Source organism: Rutilus rutilus (assembly GCF_951802725.1).
Source record: "Rutilus rutilus genome assembly, chromosome: 3".
NCBI lineage: Eukaryota > Metazoa > Chordata > Actinopteri > Cypriniformes > Leuciscidae > Rutilus > Rutilus rutilus.
The window spans coordinates 26,459,211-26,475,135 of NC_140211.1; the positions used below are offsets into that span (position 1 = coordinate 26,459,211).

General features: G+C 39.0%; 1 protein-coding gene across 2 annotated transcripts in view; it reads right to left on the reverse strand.

The window, feature by feature from the left end:
• tent4b (terminal nucleotidyltransferase 4B) overlaps positions 1–15,700 on the reverse strand; it is a 32,014-nt gene extending 16,314 nt beyond the window's left edge. For both annotated transcript variants that reach the window (XM_084404143.1, XM_084404142.1), the window contains exon 1: positions 14,888–15,700. In XM_084404143.1, coding sequence (XP_084260269.1) covers positions 14,888–15,396 — 509 coding nt within the window. In that variant the 5' untranslated portion in view covers positions 15,397–15,700. The remainder of the gene's footprint in view (positions 1–14,887) is intronic.
• Between the last annotated feature and the right edge of the window lie 225 nt (positions 15,701–15,925).

The following is a 15,925-nucleotide window of genomic DNA, read 5'->3' on the forward strand; positions in this document are numbered from 1 at the left end:
ATTTGCTAACTGCTAGAGTGGCCTAACATTAAATATACTGTTCTTTCACAATCCAGTAGGGCTGGGCGATATGGCAAAAATCTCGATATTTTTCAGAACGATTGACCGATTCACAATTTTTTTTATTTATGTTTAACTAGTCAACTTAAAAACGTAACTACTATCTTAAAGTAACATTCTCTTTATTAACTGGTTAAAAAAAAAAAGTTATATTCCAAGCCCACAACACCTGAAGTGATCAAAATGGTGTAAATGTAAAACATATGACTTGTTTGTTAAATATGTTCGCAGAAAATATGAATGAAATATGGAGGCAAATATTGTACAAACTTATCTTAAACATAATATATACTCAGAAATAATATAAAATAAGAAAAGTTTTGCATTTTAGAGGTCAGCCCAAAAAGTCAAGGCAAATCAAATTCAAAATGACAAAGTATAACACCAGTAATAGGCTATTATTACAACAAATGTAAAAAAAATATATATAAAAAAGTCACGTCTAATAACTGCTTTTTTTCCCCCATTACACTGCCAGCATCTCATTATTTTCAATTCAATTCAATTCACATTTATTTGTATAGCGCTTTTCACAATACACATCATTTCAAAGCAGGAGCAGTAGCAGAAGTAGCAGAAGCAGCAGTGCCGCGATCGTTTCGGCGCCAAGTCTATTTTTGCTGCGCCGCTCACACTGAATTAAAGTGACATGGCATTGATCATGGCCAAATACACCGCAGTTTTACCCAAAAAGTGCATTGATGATATCTATTGTGTTTTAAACAGTCAATCAAATGACCTTCAGCAATTTAAAAAGAAAACAAATGTCCAAAAACAAACTTTTTGCCCGAACTACAAAAACAAGTTTAAACAATTTACACTGCCAGTTTAGCTTAAGTTACAGATTAATTTAATTATGTATGTGTAGCGTGAGTGGGTCCCACCCCCTGGAAAAATGAGGAACGAGTGTTTGTAGTCTCAACCCCTCTACAAAGATATGGGACTTCCTGCTTAGAATGACGCAAAATTACGATTTTTACATCATTATAAGCAGGAACTGAAACACTGAAATCCATATTTCTCCCGTCTCAGGGGAAAATGCACAACCATTCAAAAATATGACTGGGTTTCTAACGATACAAAGCTTAATGCAAATGGGTGAAGTGTCCCTTTAAGAACTTTGCTGTTTGTTATTACAGACATTTATTAATTATCTTTAATATGTTTATGATGGTTAATGTTTGTAAATTAGATGTGTATCAGATATTTCAACAATCTAAATTATTTCGTAAGGTTTTTCTCTTTTGCAGATTGCTTTTCATGGAGATGAGTGCTAAATAATATGTAATAAATATGTAATAATTACCTATCAATATTTATTTATTCAAAAAAATATACAAACTCTCCGTTCAGCTCCGCGCGACAAACGCTGACCGTGTGAAAGCAAAAACGGGCGTGTGCTGCTCCCACTCACCATACGCACTGCTTCTGCGCTGCTAACGCGTGCAGTGTGAAACCGGCGTAACGGTCTAAGTTATGTATTTCAGAAATGTGCATATACAAAAATCACAGTTAGCGATTATTTTAAACAACGTATTAATTGTTTTCAACTAGGGCTGGGCGATATGGCCAAAAAAAAATAAATCACGATAATTTTTTTTATATCAGTCGATATCGATAATTATCACGATAAAAGTCAAATCTTTATTTCTTTCAAGTTTAAAGGCAGATTTTTGCTCCTAAGTGAAAGTTGTAGAAACCAGAGCGTTAATTGTGGTTTTAAACTACTCTTTATTGTCAGAACATATCAGGACAAACACTTGCCAAACTGGTGAACATTTCACAAATCTGAGGTAGAACATTCAAACATTTGTCATTTTTCCTTAACAAAATAAATATCTTTATTGGACAATTAATTTCTTAGTTTCTGCATGTGCTAATTTTTATTTGGTAAAATGTAATATTCTGACTGTTTGAGTTTTATTAAACTTAACCATTGGTCATCCAGTATCATGCATTTAGATCATGATAACCTCACTATCATGGCAAAATGTAACTTTATGGTTTCTATGGTATTTGTATGAAAAACAGTAGCCTAAATACATTATTAAATACTGTAATTACATTCCATCAGTCCTTTAATACATTGTCTACATTAATAATATAATACAATTCAATATGTATATCCCACATTTCATGGTGCAGTTAATATAGGCTAACGTTACAGTAAATCCATGGTAAATGATGGGAATTTGTAGACGGAAAAGCCTTCTGCGCACAGTGTTTCTCCTGTTTGTCAGCGCTGTTTCATCTTGCCTTTAAACTGGTTTAAATCACTGAGACATTGTGTTCTACGTTCATAGAGCACATCACACGAAAGCAGTTAATCAAGTTAATCATCATGTGGTTGGATTATTTTCTTCTCTTATCTGTTATCAGTGCAGTACCGTCAACATTGACTAATTGTAACATTTGCTAACATTTCTATTCAAAACCGTAATTTCTCAATTTAAAAATAATTAATAAGAAAAAACGACCAGCCCTACAATCCAGTCTCTCTTCCACATTTGACACCAAGGGAATGTTAGTGGGCCACATTTAATTTGTTACATCTTTAGTGCAGAACAAGGTGTTCAGTTAACCTTTTAATCCCAGCATCCCTTACGTTCAACTAGAGCTGCCAAACTAGCAATTTGCACTCTGGGAATCCTAGGCATCTTATTACTTAAGAATGAGACTCACTCATCAAAAATGCTGGGAATTGTTCAAAAACTATGCACTGATTTCCATTTCAAATGAAAGAATCGGTTACATTTCTTGGTACCACCAGTCACCCAAGTTGCACAAACAAACAAGTCATGCAAAGCTTTGAGCATAAACACCAACAGAGACACACACAAGTCTCTCGGGGGTCCGATCGGTGTCTAAACGCATTTGTCTGATCGTGATGGTGAAACAAAACTGCATGAGAAAGTTCTGCCCTTGGCATGACGCTCTGCAGAGGCAGTCTGACAGCATTCATCAGATCTGGCCACCACTGCAACACGAACACACCCACTGCAGACGCACGCTGATGACTCCACAGACACAGCCGCCTCTCATATAGTGCGTAAAAACTGAATAGAGCTCTCTTTTGCGTCTTCTTGCACTTGAACGGACAAATGCACACAAAATTGTCAAAATATCCTTGTAAACGGAGTCGGGTTTGTCTCGAGTAAAGATCGACCGATAGACGGTTTTACCATCATTTTCCCCAATAGTTAAGATCAGCAAAAAAATTGGGTGGGTTGGGGTTGTTAATGTAACTTTGGGTTTTTTTTTTTTTGCTAGAAATCTTGCAATAAAAGTTCATTTTCAGGGCTCCAGACAACGACCGAAATTGTCGACATATGCAACAATTTTTTGAGAATGTGCGAGGTCAAATTGGACGTGGTCGCATTTGTGCGAGTGCATGGTCACGCACTCAATCGGTGTCTGCCTACTTGCACTTGCATTAAAGATTTATCTAATCTGTCACGTATTATTATCAACTAGGCCAAATCGGCTATTCTCCCGTAGTATTCGGTTACAGTAGAACGTCAAGAAGTAGCTAGCAGTTAAACGGCCGTTTCACACCGCAAGCGTGAGCAGCGCATGTTTTTTCGATTGCATTCACACCGGGAGCAGGAGTCTATTGTTGCTGCGCTGCTCACGCTCAACTAAAGTGAAAGCACACTTTTGATGGACAAAAATATGATTTCCCACAAAAAGTGCTCAAAATGCACAGAATAAGCATGTCTAGTGTGTTTTAACAAGAATTGGAGTATGTCAGAAAATAAAATTAAAATAGAAAATAATTAAAAATATTTAAAGAAGATTTTCCCATATAAACTTGTTTTTAATTATTCAGTTTGGGTGAATGTATGGTGTATTATAAAAAACTAAAGTAAACCAGCCAGAAAATATGATATATAAACTTTCTTTTAGTTATTATGTAATACACAGACAGGTAGCCTATCTTGCTGCTGCTGTGAAACTGTACAAAACACTTCAAGCGTGAATAATTTTGCACGTCTGCAGCTTCAGTGATGATGTAGTGGTGAAAAGACAAAGTCAGACAATATTGCAAAATGATCCCAAAATACATAGGCCTAATCATTAAACAAGAACACACATTTCCATTTATAACAAATTAGTAGTAGATGTAGAATACAAGTTTGTGTGTTTACCTATATGCATTTCAGGCTTATTCAAAGTTCATCTGAGTATATATTTGCTTATGGGTGTGTGCTTGCAAAGCGTGTTTTGTTTCATCATGGCTAGATAGAAGTGTGAGTTTCACTTCTGTGAAAAAAAAACACACAAGTACAGTCTAACAACAGAACTGAGAGCAAGAATGGAAACACAGGGCCTGAATGAGCTGTTGATCTCACCATATCAGCTTTAAAAACAGTGACAAAACACAAATGGACAAGAGTTAGCAGAAGCTGACAAACCAAGACTGATCAAATCTAAAACAAATGAAGAGTTGAACATTTTTAAAGCACCCAATCCAACTGCAGTAAAATAATTCTCAGCAGGCTGTTTCACAGTTCGAAAAGCACATTTGACCACAGAGTCGTCCACCCTGGTTGTGGGAAGCAGATTACACAGAGTCTGAGTTTCGTTTCACAGAATAAGCTGTTCAGATCAGTTTCAATTCTCCACTGCAGCCTGTTGTGTCCTCCAATAGAGCACAAGCAGCGCGTAGTTTACTCTTGGTACTGTCAGCCAATCAGAGAGCAGACTCTGTCACTATAGGAAACCCTTCATGCAACACAAAACAGAATTTTCACTGCTGACTCACACGACACACATACTGAGATCACACAATCATCCTCATTTACTTTTAAGAGGAAATATATTTTTAAAAGTCCTAATAAAATCTCTTTGCTAACAGCAAAAACCTTAAACAGGTTAATTTAAAAATGACCTGATCCAAATGTTTGCAAAGTTGGCATGACATCATTTTCTAAATGCATGTTTACGACCTAAATGTGAACAATTCTGTCCAGAGGTTTCATTTCTTTAAAAAAAAAAAATAATAATTGTGTGTACCCCATAACTGGACCTTCCAATGAAAACGACAGACTTCTGTCCACTAACGTATGCCGGAATTCAATTATTTAGTCTGCTTTAACTCCGCCCCTTTAAGCTCACATTCATCTCCTTTAACTTTGAGTCCAAAGCCCACATCTCAACATTCAATCAACAACCTGTGCAAAGAACCAAATGCACCTACATTGTTTTCCATTAGTCCATTACACTCTGATGTAGATTGCAATATGGAACAAAAGATCCGTCTCTACTTCTGTTTTATTGCGACTTCAACAAACAATGAACAGTGTTAATTTATACATATTTCATCAGGAAAGGAAGTTGTACCCATATGTTTTTGGAGTGACTCTCTGTGGTAAAATAAGACTTGTCAGTGTCATGTTGGTGATGATTGAAATCACTTTTTTGGTAATCTGTGGGCTTAGATCAAGACTGCTGTTATTAGTCTTTCCATTCTGGATGTCACTACCAGAAGTTCTCAGGGCCTGAAATTCATGTCTAAAAATGGGGGAATTCCCCGGTTAGCACACGTGGCACAAACGCATGACACAATCAGATGCAATACTATTGGCAAATTATTTATTACAAAACTGACCTTTGACAATTACTTAAACAGGTAGTTAAGAGCACAGCTAATCAGTTACAAATACCGTTCAAAAGTTTGTGGAAAGCAATTAGGCTCACCTCTTTTATTCAGCAAAAGACAACTACAGCCTTGGTGGGACAACTTTTGAACAATACTGTATAAAATGAGTAGCTTAAAATTGGAAGAAAAAAGCATTGTGAGGTATAATGAGGGTAGATTATAATCCATGTAATGAATATACTCATGGACATGTAACCAAACTAGAGATCGACAATGTTAATTATATTTAAATGCAGAAATAAATAAGCAAAATATTTTTCCCCCTTTTTAACACAAACTAAAAATTATTTATACAATAAAAAAAGGCCACATGCATTTTTGTAGCTGTAGTCTTATCAACACTGTACACTGCGAACAAGGCACATCCCATGTTTTGGACTGTAATGAAAGCATTTTGAAGCCCATTTGATTTAAACATGTTTTGAACCAGGGCCTAAAATTAACAAATGCGAGTAAAAATCGGCGTAGGAGAGTATATGAAATGGTGTCACCGACCAGCTGGCCGGTAACATTTTTATGAATTCTAACAATGTATGTGAACAACGGGACCGCGACCAACGCACGGGCCAGCACTTCATCTTCATGAAAGTTTAAGCCTTGACAAGAAGACTCATTTCGTTACTCGAAAGCCCAGTAGGCCGAGTCATAATACTAATACAGCGCGCGAATACTAAGCTGACCTCTCTTTCACGTCCTCTTACACTTGAACGGACAAATTTACACAAACTTGTGTCAAAAAAAATAGCGAGTATCCTAGTAAACAGTCACGTCTTAAGTGTACGTAAACAGTTGAGAAAGTAAATGGATGTGTATTAGTATATTAGATTTGTGCATTCACTCTTAAAGTGACAGCAGCCTAATAATCCTGCTGCTGTTTGTGTTTTTAATGTTAATCAATTAATGTTAAATGTTAATTTTGTAACTTTAATAAGGATTAATTAATAAGCATGTTTAATTCATACAGTGAAGAAGACTATGCAGTGTTATTTTACATTTGCTTGCTTTATTCAATTTCTGTACCTGAAAACTACTGTTAGACCTACCCTGAAAAGCACTGTTTATTCATTTGCATCTTTGTTCTATTGTATTTATTTGTGCTTTTGCTTGTAATTTGATTATTTTTTCTTATTTTAATACTGACTATTTACTTGTCTTTAATCATGTTTTAAATTTATATTAGGCTGGTAGTTTTAGCTGTGGTGTGGTATCAAAATTGGAATAGAGAATTGTTCATTTTCACTTTGGAAAAAGTTAGTTTTAGACCCTGTTTTGAACCCTTAATTGTTAAATACAGTGCTGTACATATGCTGTACAAACTAGACCAAAAGTCCAGCTCATTACTTTGAGCCAAGGGGATATTTTTAACCAACAAGTTTATTTTTAATTCAGCAGCCTATCTTTAACAGAAGTTCAACAAACGTGGAAGGAGAGCACACATCTTGCGACATACCTGACCCACTTTTAGAAATGACTAAATTCACCCACCCTTTACAAACCTTTGATGAGTTTTATTTTGCTGCTGCATTGCATTACGAAGGAAAACAATTTGCTTGGTCATGTAATAGCGAGCAGAATCCTCTGGCAAACAAACGTTAAAGCAGTAAGCGGTAATCCCAAGTACTAGTGCTCACTACACTCTAAAAACTCCTGGGTTATTTCTTCAACCCATTTTCTGGGTTATTTGTGTTGGGTTAAAATTATGGGTTATTTTTTCAGAGAGTAACCATTTTCTGGGTTATAGGGCTAATATTTTGACCCAATTCATGGGTTGTTTGGGTTTCTGAGTTATTTTTCAAAGAGTAACCCATGTTCTGGGTTATAGGGTTGGCTTTCTCTCTCTCTCTCTCGCCCGCAGTTGTTCTGGAATTTTCTCACAACAGTCGTTTGAAATAACCGTCGCTTTCGCGCTCGATCCGTCTTGGCCTGTGCTTCATCGGTGCAACTTCATCTATATTCAAGGTAAGAGAGTATTTTCAGTGTTGATGTAATGTAAACTTTTCTGTGTCCATGTCCCTGTTGCTAGTTTATCACCATTTGCTAAAAAAAATACGTAGAGACTAGCGTTAGCCGTGGTAATTCTGTGGTTGGCATGTAGCCGTGGCTATCACGACAACATCTAGGACAACTCGAGGTAATCACACACCGGACGCGATTTTGAACACGGTCCTGAACCGTTGCTGGGTGTCGCGCATAGATACACTATGTATATATCTATGGGTGTCGCGGACAGACGCCGGATGGCGCCGCCGGTGTGTGTACACTCATAGAGAATAATGTGTTCGAATTTTAAAGACGCGGCACTGCGCTTCGCGTCCGGTGTGTGAGCCCCTAGAGAGACTGCACGTCCGGTGAGCGATACCTCGAGTTGTCCTAGAGACGCGACGCGGCGCTTCTCGTCCGGTGTGCAAACGCCATAGCCGCGGCTACAGAGCGACGAGGCAACACAATAGTTGAGTTATGTTTTCCAGCTGCGCCGTGCTTATCATATTATACAGTGCTCTACTGGCTGAAGTAGTGAGAGTTAAAGAAGCGGGTCAAGTCTTCAAATTGTTGCTAACCTAACCTCTATATTGCTATGTTTTCTCCAGGTCATCTTGAATGGATAGTTTTGTCGCTGATAAGCTAACTGAGTGGCAGCTGTCTGAGCTGACAGAGAATTTTAGAGGTGAGCATTTTACTCTTATTGCCCTTATATCATCATCTCTCTATACCTACATTTTTTTAAATAAGACTTAAATGTGTCAGTGCAAGATTTTGTTGTGCCTTGTCTTTAAGCTGTTATGCATAAGAATGGGCAAGATATTCACCTTTGCATTAATGTCATTACACTTTTTAATGAAAGAAAAGATGTCATTCACACAAAATGGGTAACGTTAATGCTGCAAAAGAACCACATTAGTTAACTAGCAATTTGGGCCACGTAAAAAAAAAAAAAAAAAAAAAAAGCCACTGCATTCCCTTAAAAGTGATTATTTGTTAGCTTGATAATGAAAGAGTGTCTGGTGAGTGGTTCACAATTGTCTCAACTTATTAACAATACTCATGTTGTCTTGTTTTCTGTCTCTCAGATGAAGACATAGATGAGGAGGCATTTCTTCTCTTTGATGAGGACACTATCAAACATCTTGTCCCCAAAGTTGGCCCCAGGCTTAAATTCCTGAGGCTCTTCTGAGAATTGTTGTTTATTTTTCAATTTTTTATTTCTAATATTGTTATTACAGTGTGACCTAAAATAAATAGGAAAATAAACATGTCCAAGTGTGTGTTTTTTCATATAGATTTTAATTTAATGCAATAAAAATGTAAAAGTGCTTGAAGTGTGTAATATAATGTAAAACAAAGTTTTATTTTCTGATATAAGGCATACTGGGATAGTGAGGTTAAGTTAGGTTATTTTTGACCCAACTCCTGGGTTAAAAAAGGATCAACTAATTTTTGGGTTATTTCTACCCAGATGTTGGGTTTTTTAAACCCAACATTTGGGTCAGGTATTTAACCCAGAATTTGGGTCAAAAAGCATAACCCAATTTTCTGAGTTGAAATAACCCATAAATTAGTTGGTCCCTTTTTAACCCAGGAGTTGGGTCAAAAATAACCCATTATGGGTTATTTTTGACCCAGGAGTTTTTAGAGTGTAGGTGTGGGTGATAAACTGGTAGAAATTTGTCAACCGGTAGAGATTTTAGACTAATGTCTCTATCCCGGTTATGCTCACGTGACGTTGCTATGCTTCACGGTCACAAAAGCATATAGTTTGCAATGCATGCAGTTTAAAAACAAGTGATTTTAAACCATTCAAGCACAGTAAGCAGAGAAAGACAACTCACTTCACTATGGAGCTGGTAAGTCCCACCCCCTTCGCTAACCCCGCTGGACCTCTAGGTTGAAAAATCGTCAATGCAAGTGAATGGGAGAAAATAATTATTTTCTGGTCCCGTTTGAATTGTGCCATGAATGTGAACATATGTTGTCTGTGAATTTTTTATATAACCTTTCGTGTGAAGAATGCTACAATTTAGCGGGTAGAAGTTTGATACGGTTAGACTTTGTGTGAGAGCACTTTGTGGACTACAACTCTTCGCTGCTTTCGACGCGTTTGAAACGTCACCACCACTAGCACACGGCTCTAGCTCACGGATCCCGCTAAACATGACTGTGTCTTTGGTGCACTTCACCGCCTTCTTTCAGGGAGAGGACAAAATCATTGAGGTTGGCGAAAACCACGGGTAAGTCAACTTTATGGGGTGACGTCACATAGGCGACATGTAGTCTTTCTCGTTATGTCTTTTCCACAACTGCTAGCCGAAGAATCATACCATATACTCCTGTCAAACTCGTAACATGAAAGATTATATAAAAAATGTTCACATTCATGGCAAAATTCAAACGGTCCAGAAAATAAATATTTTCTCCCATTCACTTGCATTGACGATTTTTCAACTTTGAGGTCCAGTGGGGTTTTACGGAAGGGGCGGGACTTACCAGCTCTATATGTGCACACTGTCGGAGAGACAGTTTCTCTGAAGAAAAACACACATTGGATCCGTGAAGTCGGTCTTAAAGTAGGGATGCACGATATATCGGCCACCATATCCGTATCGGCCGATATATGTTCATTTTTTATTTATTGTTATTAAAACCCCAGATTGTTTGTATGGCCCTGCAATAACTCTACAAGTTATACTGGATAAGTACCTCACCAAAATGTGTTACCTCTCACATTTCTATTTTGAGGCCAATTTGAGACTGAGAACCAAACAAACAGCGCTTCCTCCTGTGTGAAACGTACAGAAGGTCAAAGGGTTCTTTGAGGGTGCAGATGCCAAACATTGCCTTATTTTGACTGAAGCTCCATGCTGAACTCTCATCTAGATGTGTATTTGACACTGTTCTGTGATGAATCAGTTACATTCAAGCAATTACATAAGTTCAAAGTGTACCCACCCAACTCTGACTCAAGTCTGACCAAAACCTCCCTGGTACATTCAATGGGGCAAAGCATAAACAAGTGTCCATTTCATGTTGCTAGGCAGAGCATGGCCTGCTGTCAGTTGAGCAAGTAAAGTCAGTCTGTTGCTTTGCAGCCTCAATGCTCAGCAGACCGTGACAAACCACATTCAAACTAAACCTGATCACATGTTAAACGCAATCAGTCATTCGATATGTGCTAACAGCTCAGTTCCTCGCCCACTGCAGCAGGTGAGCATTTGATCTGGCATGATTAAAATGAATAAAAGTTTACCAACAGCCAAGCTTTTAAGTTTCAAATGTCAATGCAGATTCCAAACATTCTGCCACTGGTCTAAAAACAAGAGCAACACATTCTGACATCATCCCGTTCATTTCGACCACCCTGGGAAAGTGCCCTGGTGACGAGGGTGAATTCTTGCTGAGTGGTCTAATCGTGTGTGAGGGTGTCTGGGACAGTCATTCCTCTAGCACGTGACACTATAGATATAAAAAGATGGTGCATTCCTATTACTTTATGAATCTGCAACGTGCAAAATGGCAGAATACGTCCCACCTTCTAAATAAATGAGCCAATCGCTGATTGGTAAAGTCATTGCGTCAATGTAGTTGCTGTTAAAAGCTCCGGTTCCCATAGTAACCAGAGACTCCTGCTTAGGACTGCAGTCACTGCACATGTGCATTGGTTGGTCTGGCCTGAAAAGTAAGCTTTGTAAAGCTATTTGCGCATCAGAAACATGAATGGGCCAGTTCATGTCAGATTTTGTTGCTGATTTAAAATGTTATTTAATCGTGATTTCGGCAAGCAGTTTTTGAGATCTCGACCCGTTCAAAAAGATAATACTGGATGCACGAAACAGATAGATGCCAGGAGGCGTTGCAAATAAGGCCGCAGAGTGAACAGACTTTCCTTGAAAGGGACTTTGATGACACTCTCACAACTCCAAATCCTGCTACTAGTGACAGAATCAGTAAAAGACTGAAAGCCTCTCAGGGAAACCCCATGTGTTGGCACTAAAGGATGGTTTTCGATTACATTTAGTCCCCTTTAACCAACTTGCAATGCCTCCCTCATGCCCCATGGTAACGGGTTAAACTAATGACAGAGATAGATGAATATGTCTGAACTCAACTGCACATAACAGAGCTAAAAATAGGAAAAGTATCAGCCAGAAGGAACCTTGCTTAAGGTTTAATGAATAAAACAACAAGCTACTATATTACAAAAACCTGCATGCATTGATAAACCTCTGAGAATCCTTATGAGAAAATGATATAATTCCCAATTCTTTAAAGGTCTGACAAGATCAACAACTAGGCTATTCAAAGACATGAAGTCCACCATCTGTTTAGCAACACCTACTGAATACAAATCAGCGTCTTTGTAAAAAAAAAAAAAAAAAAACATAGGCTATTATTTGCATTGATTCTGTGCTCTTCAAGAAGAGACCAGTGCACTGAATTCATCCTTCACTTATATATATAAAAAAAAAAAAAAAAAAACACCTTCAGAAGACCCAACATAAGTTCAGCAGCACAAATGAGTGTGGAGAGAGGATTTCCCCTCTCCTCTCACTGCAGCATAGCTGTCAGGCAGATGAAGGGATCGCAGCTCACTCCGATTGGCCAGAAGCACTGTGACATCACAGAGACGGGATCGTGTGTCAGCTGGGAGGGGGAGCATTTGTTTTGGGTAGAGCAGGGAAGGAACTTACTCAACACACAGTGAATATAAACACAGAAAAATATCTCCACACACACAGATTCAGACACCCATAAACCATCTGTCTCTCTTCTCAACAGAACAGCGAATAGGATTAGGCTATAGTGGGAAATTAGCCTCCAAAATATTTCTGTGATGTAGATTAGAAATATTCTGTGCTGTAGGAAGGAAGCACATTTCACATCCTGGTTTTCTAAAAAGCTCAACAAATGATCCCTCTACATAACAAGATTAAAATCTTTAAGGCATCTCAGACATGCTCTCCAAATACAAAACTGTAGTGTGAGCCGATCTGCGTGTAAATCTGTACATATAGACACACGTCTATAAGACGGAGCTGACAGGAGTTCATTTATCTGAGAAGGTCTATAAGGTGAACTCTAGAATATTAATCACAGAGGAATGCACTTATGCGAACACTATATAAATGTGGATAAGGCTTGTCAGCTGTACTTTGCTCTTGGCTCCACAAGCTGCTGCACATATCACAAAGCAGGGCCATCTGCATTTAAAAAAAACCTACCAAACCACCACACCTAATTCTAATACCAAACCACTACACAAGCCAGAACACACAATCCAGCACTACTCCCACTCCCACATGCTTCGTTCATACAGTTTGATAATTGACCTCTCTGGCATACTGGAAGATGTGCTTATGGACATTGAATGCCCTTAATAAAGGACTGCCATTAAAACCTAATTTAATGTTTTTTTGGTTCAGGGAAAATGTGGTTTGAGAGCATGATGCTGATTTTCCTTTAATCAGTCCATACAGGGATAGTTCACCAAAATAAGAGTTCCATCAACATTTACTTTCATTCATCTTCAGAACACAAATGAAGACATTTTAAATGTTCTCACATCATTATTGTCCATCCATTCAAAGTTCAACATTTTAAAAGTAAATCCATAGGCTATGTTAAGCAATCCAGTATGCTTGCCTGATACACGAGGACAACCTCATTAGTGCTCTATGTAGTGCGCTGATCAAGGTTTATATATGAATAAAGCCTAAATGAAATGTTCATCAAAGTGATCGTGTTGTGTTCAATTCATCTAGATTACTTTTATGATGTCTTTTCGCACTTTTTGAAGAGTGAAAAATGTGGTTACATGGATAATTGTGGATGGACAAAAACAATGAGAGAATTAATATGTTCATTCGTGTTCCAAAGATGGACAGAAGACTAACGGGTTTGAAACGACATGAGGGCGAGTGATGACAGAATTTTCATTTTTGGGTGAACTAGGCCTACACTTTTGAAGCCGTTTAATTCATATCAAAAACAGCTGCAGCAACCTTAACAATGACAGCTATAAAAACATGGAAAGAAGCCTGTCATCATGATGACTTATGATCGTTGAGTAACCAGAGTGTGAAGTGCAGGCAAGGTGTAGATTATTGACCGACTGAGTGACTGGGAGGAAGATAACAATTAATAGAGGCGGTACATACAGCAACTCTATGTAATTCATACAGTAATTCACAGTACAGTACTGGAGTTTTCCATTTGGGATTGGTCTCATTTAATAAAGTGGAAAAGATCCACCGATAACAGTCCATATGTAATTCTTCAACTTCTAGTTTAGACATTTTTGTTCTATTCTTCTATAATCACATTAGGCTAAATGATCATTTATTCACACAAACATTTACCATGGCAACAACTGTTTCCAAAACACCAAATGTTACAACTGAAAAACATATCTAATCATGGGATCTCCTTCAAACTGTGTACGATGTAAAACTGACACAAAGTAACCAGAGTTTTATTTTAGCAACAACTGTAGTAACGATGGAATTATGACAGAAACCATGCATTTATGTAGGCTTGTGACAAACCGTCAAGCAGCATATAAGGGGATAGTTTATCCAAAAATGATAATTTAATCATCCTCATGTATGTCACTTTTCTGCGGAACATAAGAGAAGATATTTTGAGAACTGTCTCAGTGTTTGTTCCACAGAAGAAATAACCTACAGATGTTTAAAAGACCAAAAAAAGTGTGATTAAATAATGACATAAGTTTCGTTTTTGGGTTAACTCTCTCTTTAAGACTAAGTTGACTTTGAGAGAGTTTGTGCTACTCGTAATCTTACATGTATTCGGGCACAAGAGTAGAGGACCGTCAAGGGAGCAGCTGACAAGCCAGCGCAGGTCATTTAAATGGAAGGGTTGCAAGGATACTCTAGACATGCCAAATATGGAGAAGAAACGGCTCGGATGTCAAACCACTGGTAAACCTGCGAGAACCTGATAGTTATTTTTGTAAATGAACGGTCACAGGCCCAACATCGAGCTGCTATAGCCTTCTAAATCAGGTCATGACATGTTTAAGGTGTACTGAACACCCCTCCGTTTAGTGTCAAACGTGTAGGCCAGCTCCTGAATCCGAGCAAACAAACGGGCCCTGCACCGAGGAGGATATCCTACTACACCCACACATATAAAGTTCATGTCTGCACTCACCCCACGATGCCGTCCGAGTAGTTTCTGCTCTTCCACGGTGTGCCCGTGTAGATGTCCTGCGCCCCATCCGTCAGCAGCAGACTCTTGTTAAAGCCAAACGTGCTCGCCTTGTTGTCTCTCTTCCTTTTGCTTGGCAACTCCGTTCCCACTCCTGCGACCCCACTGCCACCCACTTGCCCCCCTCCGCCGACACCCCTGCCCGCCCTACTGATGCTGTTATTATTGTTATTGGTTTCCAGCGGGATAAAGTCTCGTTGTTGGGACACCTCACTGTCGGGTTTGGATCCAGACATCCCCTGATGATCCTTGGTCTTTCCGCTGCTGTCCACCGCGTTGCTCGACGCCCCGTCCCCGCCGCCGCTGCTGCTCGTCAGTTTGGCGCTGGCTGTGTTGCAGTTGTTGTTAAAGTAAAGGTTTCCCAGCGTCTGTGTCGTTTCCCAGATGTGCATCCACAGGTTGTTGGCGGGTCCGCGCTGTTCTGGCTGAAACCAGGCGATTCTAGGATCCATCAAACGCTGAGCTGCTGCAAGCACACTTGCCCCCAGAGCAGAGCCAGGCTCGGTTCGCTTCACCCACTAACGGGAACACACTCGCCCAGGACAGCAACTAAAATATCATGTACGGGTCCATCGACGTCTCTCGGGAAAGGAAAACACCAGTGTAAACGAACTGTAAAATACGTTCTGCTTAAAAAAAGGCAACCGTCAAACTTCAGAACACGAGGAATGGAAAAACGTGAGTGTCGTCTGTGTCACTGCCTCTGACCCGTTTCTATCTAAGATCGTGTCTCTCAATGGCGGACAGACCAAGTCGCGACTGCGCATGCTCAACCAGGCGTGAGCGAGCGCGCAGCGGGGACGCGCTGACTCCCCTGTGTTACGCAAGAGCGCACGTTAGTTTTTCTTACGTAACAGCAGTAGGTTTGATACATTGTAGTAACACGAACCTCTCACTTGTCATGTTTCAAACGTACCTCGTAAAGGGTGGCGCTAATCCAATGAGCCATATGTCTAGTGCATGGGGTCTCACTGATATCTT